Raw genomic sequence first — 16970 nt, 5'->3', positions numbered from 1 at the left:
TATTATTATTATTATTACTATGTACTAACTATACTTACTAGGAAAATACATAAAACAAAATTATATAAATGTAAATGAAGTTCTTCATTTATATAGCAGCATAATTTGAATTTGCCGCGCACACGTCACAAGTGTCAACTGTCAAGAGTTGTGCCAGTGTTGAAAATGAACGTTATTTTTTCCGAATGTTTTTTAATGTCAGGCAATTTGGATATTGGAATCTGATTGTAATGTGAAGTAACAGCTTTGATTGTTGTTTCTCTTTTCAGAGCAACACAAGTTCTTTTATTTCACACAATAAACACATTATAAAACATCAATCTCGGTAGGAACGGCATTCCGAACCAGTGGTAAATTATTTGACGATTCAAAAGCACTTGTAAAAGTTTATTTGAATAAAAATCTATTCTATTCTATTCTATTCTAATCAAAGCTGTTACTTCACATTACAATAATTTGAAATGACTCGGTAAGAATGGTAAATAAACTAGCATATATTTTATTTATCTTGGATTCGTAAAAGTTAATTTTTAGAGTTCCGTACTTCGAAAGGAAAAAAGGAACCCTAATAGGATCACTTGGTTGTGTCTGTTAGGCCAAGGAGAATCAAAACTTATAGGGTAGGTACCTACTTCCCGTTGACCTTAGCAGGTAGGGTCTTTAATAGCGTAAGTAAGAAAGGAAAACATCCTAAAACCGTGAATTTGTGTTATCAAAACTCCTTCGTTTGCGAGTCCAATGCGACGGGTCTGCCCGCGAAATTCAAATTTAATTTGGTTTTTCGCAATTTGTAAACTAATACGACAAAGTAGGCTTATGGCACTTCAATTGCGCCATTGGCAGTATCATTCTCAGGTTTATACAAAAATCTTTACTTGAAAGGGTCCAGTTTAAGAAATTAGCTCTAGTATCGACTGTATCTCACAAATTACTCGATACTAGAGCTAATTTCTTAAACTGGACCCTTTCAAGTAAAGATTCTTATATAAACCTGTGACGATAAAATTGTCATTGTCGCAATTGAAATGCCATAAGCCTACACTGTCGTATTAGTTAACAAATTGCGAAAAACCAAATTAAATTTGAATTTCGCGGGCCGACCCGTCGCATGTCCCTTAACTTATCTTTTTCTACAGGTTTTACAGCTCTGGGTTCTTGTTTTGCGTTCTTAGGTTCTAGCACTATAGTTAAATCACTTGAGTTCATGTCTTTGCCAGATTGATAACGGCTGAAACCTACCAACAGCGGCGGGTGATTCCCCAATTTAGTGATTATCACTAAATGAAAGCAACCAACCTCATTTGACATTCATTTTTAACCCCCGACCCAAAAAGAGGGGTGTTATAAGTTTGACGTGTGTATCTGTGTATCGGTCTGTGGCACCGTAGCTTCTAAACTAATGAACCGATTTTAATTAAGTTTTTTGTTTGAAACGTGGTTTGATTGAGAGTGTCGTGCTATAATCCAAGAAAATCGGTTATCAGCTTTTTTCTAGTTACCTACTGTAACCTTCACTTGTCGGGGGTGTTATAAATTTTTAATTACACTTATTACACTTGTTAATCCATTGAAGGTTTGCTACGAAATATTATTTTTGTAACGCTCAGTGATACAGCTATGTAGAACCAAATGTCAAATGAGTTTTATGGCTATATTTTAGTGATTATCACTGAGTTGGCAATCACCCTGCAAATTTTGTTTATTACAAGCTTAAGTAAGGAGTCCTTTACTGACTCAATCTTGACTTATTACATAGTTAACTAGTAAACGGACAAAATAAAACAAAAATAAATAATCGCTCTCACAATATTTAATAATAATACTCCAACAACAAAAACAATTAAAAAGAAATAAGTATGTTGTACAATAATCGACATCAAAAAAATATTTACAATGGGTTTCATTCATTAATAAACAATATTTTTCGCTTAAATTCTAAATTACATGAGCGAGCGGGGAAAATACATGGTTAATTTTTTTTAACAGGGCTCTCTCCGTCACTTACTCCATACAATCGTAGCCCCAATTTCATTTGAATATTAAGCAACCAAAGTCCATGAAATTTTGCAGACATATTCTAGAAACTAATATCTGTGCCTGTGGTGTTTTAGATTTTTCTAAAAATATTAAAAATGAGTAAATATTAAAAAAAAAAGATTCGATTGAAATGGGTTTTTTATCCAATCTACAGCTAGACAAGGCTGTTTTGGCAGTTGAGTGCGAATAAAATAAATTGAACAAATAGTCCTAAAAACCCCCGCTCACATAAACTATTTTAGTGAAGGACACTTAAAATAGACCATTCATAACAATATAGTTCAGTGTTTTTTTTTTTCGTTATTTGAAATATTGGAATGGAAATATCGGATTGGCACTAACATGGAGGGCACTCATTTTCTTTATACGATTATATTTTTTTAAACTACGCCATTATAATATTTTTGAAGCTCGGAACAATTTTGAATTCGTTTTTTTTTCGAAATCAACGCGTCACACTTCATAGTGAAATAGCTGGCGACTAAATAATTTAGGTTTCTGTACATGTTTCTTTTTGCGTTATCTATGATGTTCTTTGAAGTGGACATACTACAAGCACGCTGGAAGAAGTGTGCCATACGAAACGACGGATAATTCTGGGCCGATTCGAAACTGAGCGCACCCACCGGGAATCAAAATTGACAGTGTCAAATGGTTTTCATGTTGACAGATGTCTCATCACTAACATTTAGTTCCGAGTACGCTCAATGACTACTGCTGCTACCAGCGCCAAAATTGTTCAAAAACAGGTTGGCAATCGCAGGTCCAACGTGTTTAGTAGAGGTCAGTGATAACTGATAACGCTTTATTTATAGCGCTAGTATGAGGTTTTACATCACACACACATTACACACATGATTTTCATTTCATTCATCCAGGAAAATCAAATGAAAATCAACAAAATCTGCGTCTTCTTAAGCCTTGGATGAAGGATTAAATGGATAGGCACTAACTTCAAAATGCGTGTCAATTATTTTTGTGTGCGCACGTCATTTTGTCACTGTGTGCACCATCTAGAGTTGGGACGGCGAATTTGGGTATATCGATATTACATCAAAATTAATTTTCTATGTTACTACGACTGACCACGTGCAATATATACTCCATACTAATATTATAAATACGAAAGTGTATCTCAGTCTGTCAGTTAGCTTTTCACGGCCCAGCAGCTTAACCGATTTTAATGAAAGGTACAGAGTTACCTTGGGAGCGGACATAGGATACTTTTATCCCCGAAAAATCAAAGAGTTCCCATGGGATTCTTAAGGCCCATCCGTTGTACCGATTTATATGAAATTTGATACATTACCTATGTTATATGTATAAAAAGCTGCTTACGTCCTGGAAATTGACGTAAGCAACTTTTTACCCCAGAAAATTAAAGATTTCCCATGGGATTTTTAAAAACCTATAAATTCACGCGGACGGTTATTATATATTCAGTAAAAACAAGAGTAAAATGAAACACTTTTCAAATAGTTCAAATCAATTTATTAGTATTATTACTATATTTAACGTAGGCATATTTTATATTATGTTACTTTTTGTGGCGGAAAGTTTCTCACAGTATTGAATATTAACTAATTATTAATTCACAATCTTCTGTAAAACATACTTACTTATATTATATCTACACTCAGACTTTAAGAAAAGTGAGTAATGTTATACATATGTACCTTTAGCAGGCAGCAGCTGATACTTATAAATTGGCCGTTTCTCAGAAAATAAGTACATAAATACAGTCTGGCGCTTCCGGGATCTTGCTTTATTATAAAATAAAAAGCCAAGTAAAAGTCAAGAATTCTAGGTCAACAAAATTATAGAGAGCTGGACGTAGAAAACTAACTGAGGAAAATGCTCAAAACCTTCGTTTTTGTTTCATTACTAGCCAGCTCACGAAGTTTGTTTCGTTCGTCCTTTATAACCTGAAATTAAATGAATTAATGTATGTCTTGCTGTTACCTAGTCAAAAATGCATAATTCTTTATGATGATAATAAAATTTAAAAAAATATCAGTAAAACAATTAGGTAATTTTTAATTTTAGAAATTATTAAAACTCACTTGTACCTCAAACCTTAAAATTAAGTATATATTATAACATAATATCTACTAAGGTTTTTTTTCCATAATAATTACTGTCTCTCTTTGCTGTACCTATTCTACTCCCTTTACAACCTCTCGCACTGGCGGCACTGCCAAGGGTCACAGGTAGAGATCTCTTATAGAGATAAGTGCTTCCCTGTCCACTTTATACAAATATACTTGTACAAATAAAAAAATTAATAAATTAATTAATTGTTAGTGTCTTTTTTGTTTAACTATTGTCAAATAAAGAAAAGTGTAACATTACTACATATTTATTTGTAGATAAGTACCTACATACAATTTGAAAGAGCTTAGTGCTTACTGGTTGATGGTATTGACTATTGAGGATATCTTTCAAATATAGTTGGTATTGCATCTGATTTCAATTTATTTATTTTTAAACCAGAAACCTAACAAGACTCTTCCAAATGTTTGGAGCATAGACGAGAATATACCTTTCACTTCCAGATTTTCGTTTTATTGTCCAAATCCACGCAGTTCTAATTTCAGGCATTTTGGAAATCTACAAAAGTAAGCAAATGTTATTTATACGATAAAAGACAAATTTGATTTTATCGATAAAGTGTGTACACATCACTACAAATGATGCCTAAAATAATTCATAAATTAAAATTAAATTGCGCTGTAAAACGTGATTTTGGTCAGTATTACACGAGATAATTACACTTATAACATGTAAATCTTTAATTTTTAGCGATTTTCGGAATAAAAGTCGCGGTTGGTATCGATGAAATAGTTATTAAAGACTTACCTATGAAAAGGCAATTCAGGAACTTGGACGCCTTCTTTCTTATATCTAGAGGCACAAAACACAGCGTCACACATTTGGTTTTTAGTTTTTATCTTAATTTTAACCCAGACTTTTATGATTTTTAAAATTTTATAAAAACGCTGCATCAAATCCCAATGTTTTGTCTCCAAATGCTGACAACTACTGTCACCAGTTACACATACAGTGCGTTGTTGCCAGACATATGAGCTATCGCTTTCACCCGAACGGAGGTTCCCTGAAATAGACCGAGATAACAATATCTAGTTGACAAATGGATGTACAAGAGCGGCAACAACCTATGACTACCTCTATTGTTTATATAATATCTCTATGTCTTAAGCAAATATGGTGCCAATGACTTGGACAGACAGGGGAGCCAACATTACGCCATAGGTACTATTCGATGAAACGCACTATACCTACATAACAAAGAGTACTTATGTAAGTAATCACAACCTTTTGTTTCTGGTCGGTGATCACAACGGCTTACGTAGGTAGTGATTAGTGAAAATATTCTCTTTGGGCATAAATTGCACCAAAATTACTAATCTACGTTGCTTGTATTATCTATGCTACGTTGTTTGCTAAAATGCGGTGTTTTGTGCCTTTCTGCAAAAATACTTCGGAAAATGTATCGGAAGGAGATGGGCCGAGGATTAGTTTTCATGGGTGAGTATATTTGAGTTTACTCGCAAGTCAAGTTTCAAGCTACTCACAGCCGCAGTCATGCAGTCATGGTCTCAGGTGTGAAACTTAAAGTTAGGATTATTGTGGTGTTGGTACATATCTATGGGTGTTGGTAATTTGCAGTTTCCCCAGCGAAGTGCATCGCCGTGCTGCGTGGCTCCGAGCCCTCGGCAAACAGGACAGTCACCTACCAGACTCCGCTGTGGTCTGCTCGCAGCATTTTCTGTGTGATGACATTCATGAAACAGAAGGTGGCTTGAGGCAAATAGATATCGGCGCTATGCCTTCTACAGTGCAGGTAACTCATAGTGCCATGTTATGTATTGTTAGTAAGTAAATCATAAGTACACAATCAGATCTAGTGTGACTGAGGAAGGAGAAGGAGCTAAGACATAATATCATCAACATCAACCTCTCAGAGTAAGAAGGGTCTGGCCATAGTCTACCATGAAGATGTTTTATTTTTTATTCAGATACAAGTTAACCCTTGACTGCAATCTCACCTGGTGGTTAGTGACGTTGCAGTCTAAGATGGAAGCGGCTAACCTGGAAGGGGTATGGCAGTTTTGATTGAACCAATACCCCTTTGGTTTCTACACATATTAATCTTCTGTACTAGCCATTTATTAACATTTTTATGATGGGTCTTTTAGTTACAAATGATTATAGTTTTGTAAATATTTGTATGTGTAAAAATGGTTGGTTAGCCAAATAAAATAAAAAAATAAAAACAGCATCATACCGCAACAGTAAATCACTTGGCAGCATGGCTTTGCCGGTAGGGTGGTTACTAGCCACGGCCGAAGACTCCCACTAGACTAGACCAGTGATTTAGAAATTATAAAATTCCAAACCTTACCAGGAATGGAACCCAGGACATCCCACTAATAGGAGCACAGTGCTAACCACTGTGCCAGGGAGGTTGTCAAAGTGTAGAATGGCAGACTTCACACACCTTTGAGTACATTACGGAGAACTCAAGCATGCAGGTTTCCTTACAATGTTTTCATCACCATTAAAGCAAGTGATATTTAGTTACCTACTTAAAATGCACATGACTGAAAATAAGAGGTGCCAAGTCTGGAACACTGGACCCTCTGGCTGGAAGGCCACCGTCTTAACCACTACACTATCACCACTTTTAATATATTGGATCTGAATTTGCTTTTTCCTCACATACCTGTTGCAGCACAGTACTGTAGAAGTAACTAACAGTGCATTTACAGGTTTGCATGATATGCCTAGACACTGACAGCAAGCTGTTCCTAATGGGTAAACACAAATTGCAAGAAGCATATGAAAAGTTAACTGGACATCGTGTAAGTAGTTAATTTATGATCTGCTAGATGGTGCCCATGCCTTTGTCCATGTGGATATAAGTTTTTTTTTCTTTAATCTGTGGAAATTCTTCAGTTTCTCGGGCAAAAGTAGCAAGATGCAAGCTATCTCTGTATGAAATTAAAAATAAATTGAATTGAAACAAATGGGAGTAATAAGTTTGCAGACAGACATACTTTCAGCAATCATAATACTAGCTAATGCCCACAACATTGTCTGCATGGACTTACATTGTTAAAATCTTGTGCAAGTTCTTTGATTTTCTGGGATAAAAGTAGCTGATGTCACTCTGGTCAGGTCAGGGCTCAGGTCTTTAACTATCATTATCATCTTAATCATCAACCCGTGGCTGGCTCACTACTAAGTACAAATCTGTTTTTAGAATGGCAAGGGTGTCTACCACTGTGTGGATTGGCAGATTTCACACACCTTTGAGAACATTTAAAAGCTTAAAAGTAAAACGCACAAAACTCTGAAAAACTAGAGGTGCGTGCCCGGGACCCAAACCCTGACCCTCGGAGTAGGAGGCGGACGTCGTAACCACTAGGCTATCACGGCTATCTTTAACAATAACCTTGTGAAAAATTCACGTAGATTGATTACCGTTGCTCTTGACAAACCAACAAACAAACACCCTTTCACACTTATAGACAACAAGAATTGTTTAAGTAATGTTTGAATACTTTACTTGTGTGTTGTTTCAGTTGTGTGATCTAGCGAACCTAAAACAAACACTTTGTGTACAATGTGCTCACAGTCTGATAAAATTTAATAGATTTAGAGACAAAAGCTTGAGAGCCCGTGCACTGATGATGGACTTAGTTGAAAAACATGAATTGGTGAGTACTTGTTACATAAACTTTTTTTTTTTTTTTTTTTTTTTTTTTTTATGTGCATTTCATATGTCCATCTGCGATCGGCCCTCCGGCCATAATCAGATGTGGGGAGTTGTGAAAATTGTTAATTGGTTTAGGGGGCATTCCAATAAATGTCCTCCCCTTTCGTGCTATAAATTATGGAGCCTCATCTCTCGTCTAATTGCAATATGTGCCATCTTTTAAGGCGTTTAGTGTTGGGGTTAACAAGCAATTTCTGTGCCAGTGTGTTAGGATGTTTTTCCAGTCTAAGCTTGTACTTTTTGGAATACTTGTTCACTTCCTCTTTGATTGTTGGCATTTCTAGGTATCTGTGGATTTCATCATTTCGTGTAAACCATGGTGCTCCAGAGATTGCTCTTAATACGATATTCTGAAACCGCTGAAGTATCTCTAGGTTGGAATTGCTTGTTGATCCCCAGAGTTCTATTCCATATGTCCAGATGGGTTTAATTATGCACTTGTAGACTAGGAGCTTGTTTGTCAGTGATAGTGTTGATTGTCGACCAATTAGCCAATACCAGCTTTTATATTGAAGATTTAACTCTTTTCGCTTTGATCTCAAATGATTTGCCCAAGTGAGTCTTCTGTCCAAATGAAGGCCCAGGTATTTAACATTGGTTTCAGTGGGTAATTCTTGGCCACCCATTGTTACTGATGGACAATTGCCTTTTCGCAAAGTAAATGTGATATGTTTTGATTTGGTGACACTGGGTTTAATCCGCCACTTTGTAAGCCATTGATCGATTTTATCTATTTGTGTTTGTAATTTTTGGGATGCTTTCTCGGGATTTTTATCACTTGCAAGACATGCTGTGTCATCAGCATATGTTGCTGTTTCAACGTTTGGCGTGGACGGCAGATCAGCTGTATAGATAGAGTAGAGGACTGGTCCAAGCACAGAGCCTTGTGGTACTGATGCTTTGATTTCATAGATGTTGGATAGCTCATCTTCAAATTTAACTTGAAATTTCCTTTGGGTTAGGTAAGATTTCAAGACCATGTATATAGAATTTGGGAGTGAGATTTTGAGTTTATATAATAGCCCCTCATGCCAGACTCTATCAAAAGCTTGTTGTATGTCCAAAAACACTGCCGAACAGTATTCTTTTTCTTCTAGAGCCTCTCTTATCTTGTGTGTTACTCTGTGGCCTTGTTCAATGGTAGAATGTTGTTCACGGAACCCAAATTGATGATCTGGTATTATATGCGCTTCCTGTAATATTGGTTTCATTCTGTTTAGGAAGGTTTTTTCGAATACTTTTGATAATGTTGGGAGCAAGCTAATCGGTCGGTATGAACTGGGTTCTGTAGGTATTTTGCCAGGTTTCGGTATCATACAGATATGTGAGAGTTTCCAGATTTTTGGGTAGTATTGCATTCTCATAATAGCATTAAACAGCATCGTGAGAAAAAACAATAGGTTTCCGTGGAAGACGTTTTAGGACTTCACCCGTAATAAGATCGAAGCCAGGGGCTTTTTTGTTCTCTAGATTTTTAATTACTCGGGCTAGTTCTTTTGGCGTAATTAGCTTTAAAGGCATAGAGAGCTGTTGATCGCTATGTATTACGGCTTCAACTTCGGAATCAAACTCTTTACTTGTGGATTTATTTGGTTTAAATACTTCACTCAAGTGTTGCGCAAATAATTCGGATTTTTCTGTTGGTGTCCGAGCCCAATCACCAGAAGGCAGTTTTAGCGGCGGAATCGACTGCTTGGGTCTTTTAAAAGTCTTAGTGATTTTCCACAGTGAATAGTCATTCTTCCCACTTGCTGATAGATTGGAGAGCTTTTGTTGGAATGCGTCATTTTTACTCTCTGAGATAATTAGTTTGAGTTTCCTGGCTGCTCTATTAAATGCTGTTTTATCTTCAGTTAGTCTGCTTGTGTGCCAACGCCTGCGTAGTTTTCTTTTTTCTTCTATTTGCTCCCGGATTTTAAGCGGAATATTATAAGTTCTTTTAGACTTTGTTAGATCAGGAGTTGATCTCCAAGCGGCTTCTTGTATTTTGTTTGTTATATAAAACGTTGCCTCATCAATGTCTTCTTCCGATTTTAAGCGCACTTTAAGGTCAACCTCACTAACAAGAAAATCAGAGAACGCTCTCCAGTCTGTTCTATGGTTATAAAGTGTCATATGTTGTTCCCTTTGGATTGCAGTAGTACTGAGAGTGCCTATAACTGGTGAGTGGTCCGATGTCGTATCAAGGCAAGATTCCACAATGAAATGCATATGAGAGAGACCTTTGAAGATGAAAAAGTCCAATAAGTCAGGTGTCTTATTATGATCTGTTGGCCAGTAGGTTGGTTCACCTGTGGATAGGGCAGTCAAATGGAGCTTGTCCACGCATTTTTTTAACTCTCTACCTCGTGTAGTGATTAATCTGGACCCCCAGAAAGTGTGTTTACTATTCCAGTCTCCCCCGCAGATATACCTGTTTCCTATACTATTGAAGTACTGTGTAAAGTTCTCTTCCTTAACTTTGTTGGGTGGGGGGCAGTAAACAGCACTTATATTTATAGGACCCATTTTATCTTCAACTGTGACAGTAGTGGCTTGCAGATAGTCTTCCTTATATTGGCTATGGACATGATGTTTGATGTTACTTTTAATGATTACTGCTGTTCCTCCGTGTGATCTTCCGTCAGGGTGGTTTGTTGTATATACGCAGTAATCTTTAAGCTTAAAGCACGCTCGGTCATTGAGGTGTGTTTCAGATATTAGAATAGCATCTATTTTATTCGCCTTTATAAGTATGTCTAGCTCTTCTTTATTAGGTAGTAAGCCATTAATGTTCCAAGTTGCAATCCTTAGGGAACCTATTAGGGCAATTTATTGAGCAGTGTAGTGATGAGACTCATCAGAGTCCCCATGTGCTGAAGTAGTTGGTCTATCTTTTCTGCTTGTTTGATGATGAGACTCTCTAGTTTATCTTTTGGCTGTGAATCATTTGATTCAACATGTCTACTCTCAGCTTCTGCGTTGGAGTGTGTGGGCTGTGACTTTCTATTGTCAACGTGATATTTTGAATTTTCTTCGAAAGTTCTGTTTTTTAATTTAGATTGGGTCCTCACTATTTCACTATAAAGTTGTGTTTGGGGTTTCCGAAGTTCCAGTGGGTCTTTGTCTTTCTCTGTTAAGGTTGTCTTGTTGTTGCCACGTATCTGTTTCTTAGTATGTGTTTCGTGATTTCGTGGCTTTTGTATTTTTCTTGACAATATTTCCTTATATACTTTACAACCTTTGTAGCTTGCAGGATGACATCCAGTACAGAGGCAGCATGTTGCAGGTGTATTAGCGCTCTTGGTACATTCTGTAGTTTTATGAGGGCCGGCGCATTTTACGCATCTGAATGGTCTCATACAATTATTTTTGGTATGCCCATACTGTTGGCACCTTGTACATTGTGCTATAGTAGTTTGTCTTCTAGGGTCTTCTATTGATACTTTTTGGTTATATATGTACTGTATTTCTTTAAGGTGTTTGTTATTTTCGTGTGGTATTATGTTAACAAAAAATGTGTTGAGAGGAATTTTTGTGCCTTTTTTCCGTGCAGTAACGATTTCTCCCTTTACTTGATTTCCTGTAGACTCTATTGCCTCAATTATAGCTTCTTTAGGTGTGCTGAAGTGTAGATTTTTAATGACTATCCTTTGGCATCTCTCATCTTTTCTAGTAAAGGTATGGCCAATGAGGTTTCGTTTTCGAATGTGATCAATTATTCCTTTATATTTCTCAATTGATTTTGATGTTATGATAAGTTGGTTTTTAGATACAACTTTATATGTATAATCATCTTTGTTCACAACTTCTTCAATGAGCTTTGAGAGTTCCTGTAGGTCATCAATACCATACAAAATGATTGGAGGTGGTTTTGAAAGTTTTTTGTTAGTTTTGGCTGGGGCTTCAGTAAGTATAATATCCTCGTCCACATCTAAAGTTGAAAAACTATTAGATGTTTCAATGTTGTTAGCTGGGTTTTGTTCTATGTTCATGCTTTGTTCTTGATTCTGGGTTTCGTTTCGTTTGATAAATTTTGATGAAGACTCAGTGTTATCTGGTGATCTTATTCTCTTTTGGTTCTGTTCTGGTACTCTTTGCCAAGGTGCATCAGGGTTCGTAATGTGCATACGTTTTTCTTGGGCAGTTAGGGTAATATTTTCGGATAGATCGCCAACAGATTGGCTACGTTCTCTAGTTATAAACATACTTCTGTGAAAGGTCTGTTGCATGTATTTTGGTGTATGTGCCTTTTGAGAGGAGGTTCTGGCTGTTGATGTCGACGGAGTAATTGGATTTACAGGGAAGCTTACATAAACTTGCGTACTTTTTGTATCCTTGTACTGTACACATTGAATATTGAACTTGTCTCTCAACAGATAACAAGGCAACATGTAGAAATGATAAACCGGTCAAAACACCAACTAAAGAGTAACATGGTGTTGACAACACTGGGACCTGACCACTGCGACTTACACATACTAGAACACCCCTCAGAAGACAAACAGGCAGAAAAAGAGGAATCTGAACACATGTTTGTTGTGAAAACTGAAGAAACTGATGACTCTATGTCGGTTGATGAAGACACGGAAGTGATATATGAAGATGATGAAAATGTCAATGATTTTGTTCAGGATCCATTAAAGTACGAAAGTGCTCCTTTCCAATGTACACTTTGTTTGGAAGAATTCCTCCTTGAACATGCATACATGCAACATGTGAGCATGCATCTCCAGGTGAGATTGTTTCCCACTAATAAACACTTTCATCAACTTGTTAAGTTCCTATAATAGCTTGTTGTTAAGAGTACCTCTCAAACTCTGGAAGAACAAGAATGTCAAGAATTAGTTTTGTTTTGGCAGAATGGCGATGGTGATGGGGAATATGACACATCACGAGTGTGCGAGCCTCGTACAGCTGAGAGCTGTAGCGCGTCACGCTCTTCACTCCTCACTGAGAACAAGTCAGTATACCTGCCACTCACCACTACCAATAACATCTAGTTTAATAGTTAGTGTACACTTGTGCCAGTATCACAGTACCCTTTCCTCCTCTTTCATCTGCTGTCTCTACTTACCTATCAATTAAGCACAAAACAATTCTTTTTTCTCAATTTTTAGGGTTCCGTAAAAACGGAACCCTTATAGGATCACTTCGTTTTCTGTCTGTCTCTCAAGAAACCTCTAGGGTACTTCCCGTTGACCTAGAATCATGACATTTGGCAGGTAGGTAGGTCTTATAGCACAAGTACAGGAATAAATCTGAAAACCGCGAATTTGTGGTTACTTCATTAAAAGAAAAATTAAAATGGGTTTCAATTTTCAAAGTAAGATAACTATATCAAATGGGGTATCATATGAAAGGGCTTTACCTGTAGACTCTAAAACAGATTTTTATTTATTTTCATGCATAATAATTTTTGATTTATCGTGCAAAATGTCGGGAAATAATACCCGAGTACGGAATCCTCGGTGCGCGAATCTGACTCGCACTTAGCCGGTTTTTTCTAGACAAAGGTTATTAACAGGTAGGTCCCATCTAAATTAAGTGCTGAACATTTTTAGAGATATAGCAAATTAGTGGCAATCCATGTAATAACTAATATTATTATAATACATAATACCTTCCCTAGTAGGTAACAGCTTCGATTTTCACTAAAAACCTTAGTACCTTTTCTAATGCAATTGAATTGAATAATTATTTAGAACATTTCACCATGAAAACTTATAAGTATTGTGATAATAATTATAACATTGTCATGTTTGTCTATGAAATAGGGATATTCTGATATTCCACAGGGCGGCAGACCCCAGCACTTGCACACACGCTGCGCTCGCCGCAGGTAAGATACTGCATTTATCATTCAAATATCACTACTCGTACATGTTATAAACTAGCCGATGCCCGCAGCTTGGCCCGCGTGGATTTAGGTTGTTAAAAATCCCGTGGGAACTTTTGGTTTCCCAAAAACAAAAGTAGCCTATCAGTAATAGCCCATAAACAATATTAAATAATTAACTTAACATCACAATGTTTTTAAATAGTAGATTATGCAACATGGGGATAGTGTAATGTCTTACGTCACGGGCACCTGGATAAATCCCAAGCGAACGAGGGATTTTAGAGTAACTCCCGAGCGTAGCGAGCGTGTTACATCTAGAATCCTGAGTGAAGCGCTGCGTTTAGGGGTGCCCAAGACTAAGATAGTATTATCCCCAAGTTGAATACTCTGCGAGACAATAAAATCAAAATCTTCGTATGCTTAAATAGGTACCTACCTATCTGTCTTAAGAAATTTCTGAAAGCAAATCGTCTATTACACTTTGAGCATAAATAGTTTTTGAAATTAAATTTCTACTGCCATCATCGTCGTCACTCGACATTTTAATATCAAGTTAAATAATAATTAATTTCAATAACACCACAATATAACGTTTCGCAGATAAGTTTTGTAGGATCACGGAATTTTCAAAAGTCCATATTATTTCATGAACCATAGAGTAAACTCTATGTTTCTGTATGTCTTGCGAGTGAAAGAGAGCCATCACTCATCAAAGCGAGATAGAAAATTTAAATCTCGCGAGTGACGGGGACGCTATCATACGTCGAAGCGAGACAGCCATAGCAGCTTGGACAATTAAACTCCTTAGAGTAATTGTATTCTGTGAACTACAACCTCCTTGGTCTCTACATTATACCCCATGGGATTTCAGTACAACGTTACTGCCCGGCTAAGTCGTACTGTAATGACGTACTTTAACTTTAGATAACAGGTCAGTAATTAGGCATTGTGGAGCGAGTGGTGTGAAAAATAATTTGGAATACTAATGGTTGCTAAATATTAGTAAGTTGCACTTGACTCTAAGGATCACTCTCACTTGACGCTCGGAATTTGTGCACGCTTGTACAAAACGATTGTTAATGCAGGCTTGCCATGCTTGCAGTTACGTATGTATTGTAGCCACCTGGAGGCGGCTCTGTGCGGCGCTACAAATTTAAATTTACCACAATAGGAAAATCTTTCACATAATTAAATACATGTTTAAAACAAGTGTAAATTAAAAATTTATAACACCCCCGACAAGTGAAGGTTACAGTTACTAGAAAAAAGCTGATAACTGTCAAACGGCTGAACCGATTTTCTTGGATGATAGCTAAGAACACTCTCGATCAAGCCACCTTTCAAACAAAAGAAACTAAATTAAAATCGGTTCATTAGTTTAGGCGCTACGATGCCACAGACAGATACACAGATACACTCGTCAAACTTATAACACCCCTCTTATTGAGTCGGGGGTTAATAAACCAATTTTTCGTATTGACATTTAATGTATCATATTTAAAAAGACTATTTTGTCTATTGCGTGGCTACTTATTGCAATTTGGAGTGATGTTTATTATTATTTTTATGTTGGATCAAATAAATGGATTGTCACCAAAACTCATAAATAGATTTGTTTAAGAACATAGTTTATTTTCACATACATTTTTGAATGAAGTTGTGCTTTAATCAATACAAAAAATCGTGTTAAACTAGCCATATAATTTGCAAAAATTGGCAACAGTTCTTTTTTTTACCCATTAATGTGATTAAAAATCAATATTTTAGTACATTATGTTTCAATAGGATTATATTTCTAAAGTTTAAATATTTTTTTCAATAAATCAGATTATTTTTAAAGACATATATAGGGCTTCAAAGTTGAGTCTGTTATTGTTTTCATTAAAACAAGGCGCGGGAGATTGGTCACTACAAAATAAATAAAATCGTTTTTTCAAAAATGTTACATTAACTGTTAATACGAAAGATTGATTTATTTTAAACATGTATTCAATTATGTGGAAGTCTTTCCTATGATGGTTAATTTGGAGCTCGAAAACTTGCATTTTTTGGTCTAAATGTAAGCGCGGCCATAAGTGGTCATACCTACACGTTAGGCCAACTTTGTCGAAAGAGCCACTACACAGCTCAACTGCGTGCTGGCGAATCACACCAGAATATAGCGATTATTTATTACGCTAAATATAAAACAGTAAGAAAAGTGTTTTGTTTCAGTAACTGCCTTGTCGACGAGTGTTGCGACAAATGACGAGAAAAAAGTCCACGCGACTGAAGAAGCCGATATATTCCAGAAAACCAATGACAATGGTGAATTTGAAAACCAATCATCTAGTAAAATGAGCGTAAACATTAATACATTCAAAAATTGTGTAGTCAAGTTATATGATATTTTCACAAATATGAAAGTTGTTACGAAACATGATGGACCGGTGACGAAAACACGAATAACTGATATGGTTTGTGACAGTCGGGATATTGCGTCTAAAGATTCCAGTTATCGGGCAACAAGTCAGAACGAAGTCCTTCCGACAGAATACATTGTACCAGTCACTAGTAGTAGTACTAGTCTGAGTAATGTCATTAATCCAGTACAATGTATTAATTCATCACAAAATAGTTTACACACTGAGGAAGGGTCGTTCACTTGTGACATTTGTCGTAAAACTTATAATAGAAAAAGTCTCTTAGTTAAACATATAAAGACTCACTCTGAAGTAAGAGGGTTCACTTGCAAGACTTGTCAATACAAATGTAAATATCAATATCTTTTGACAAGACACATGGTAACTCACACTGGTATAAAACCTTTCTCGTGTGACTTATGCGATTATAAATGTGCTCGAAATAGCCATCTAGTGTCGCACATGAGAACTCACACGGGTATAAAACCATTCTCGTGTAAGCTATGCGATTACAAATCTGCACATAACAGCCATCTAGTGAGGCACATGAGAACTCACACGGGTATAAAACCATTCTCGTGTAAGTTATGCGACTATAAATCTGCACATAATAGCCATCTAGTGAGGCACATGAGAACTCACTCGGGTATAAAACCATTCTCGTGTAAGTTATGCGATTATAAATCTGCACAAAATAGCACTCTAATGCAGCACATGAGAACTCACACGGGTATAAAACCATTCTCGTGTAATTTATGCAATTACAAATGTGCACGAAATGGCGATCTAGTGACGCACATGAGAACTCACTCGGGTAGAAAACCATACTCGTGTAAGTTATGCGATTATAAATGTGCACATAATAGCCATCTAGTGACGCACATGAGAACTCACTCGGGTATAAAAC

At 36.4% G+C, this 16970-nt stretch overlaps 1 protein-coding gene and 1 long non-coding RNA gene across 2 annotated transcripts in view; one reads left to right on the top strand and one right to left on the bottom strand.

The window, feature by feature from the left end:
* LOC123878296 overlaps positions 1–16970 on the top strand; it is a 73381-nt gene that overhangs the window by 42270 nt on the left and 14141 nt on the right. The window contains exon 14 of the mRNA XM_045925442.1: positions 15876–15968. Coding sequence (XP_045781398.1) covers positions 15876–15968 — 93 coding nt within the window. The remainder of the gene's footprint in view (positions 1–15875; positions 15969–16970) is intronic.
* On the bottom strand, positions 3669–4710 carry LOC123878756. The gene is made up of 2 exons (XR_006798872.1): positions 4580–4710; positions 3669–3962 (listed from the first exon to the last, which is right to left on the bottom strand). It is a non-coding gene; the product is annotated as an uncharacterized LOC123878756 (long non-coding RNA).

This window comes from Maniola jurtina, chromosome 26 (genome assembly GCF_905333055.1).
Source record: "Maniola jurtina chromosome 26, ilManJurt1.1, whole genome shotgun sequence".
Taxonomy (NCBI): Eukaryota; Metazoa; Arthropoda; class Insecta; order Lepidoptera; family Nymphalidae; genus Maniola; species Maniola jurtina.
This window is presented reverse-complemented; position numbering and strand designations above follow the sequence as displayed.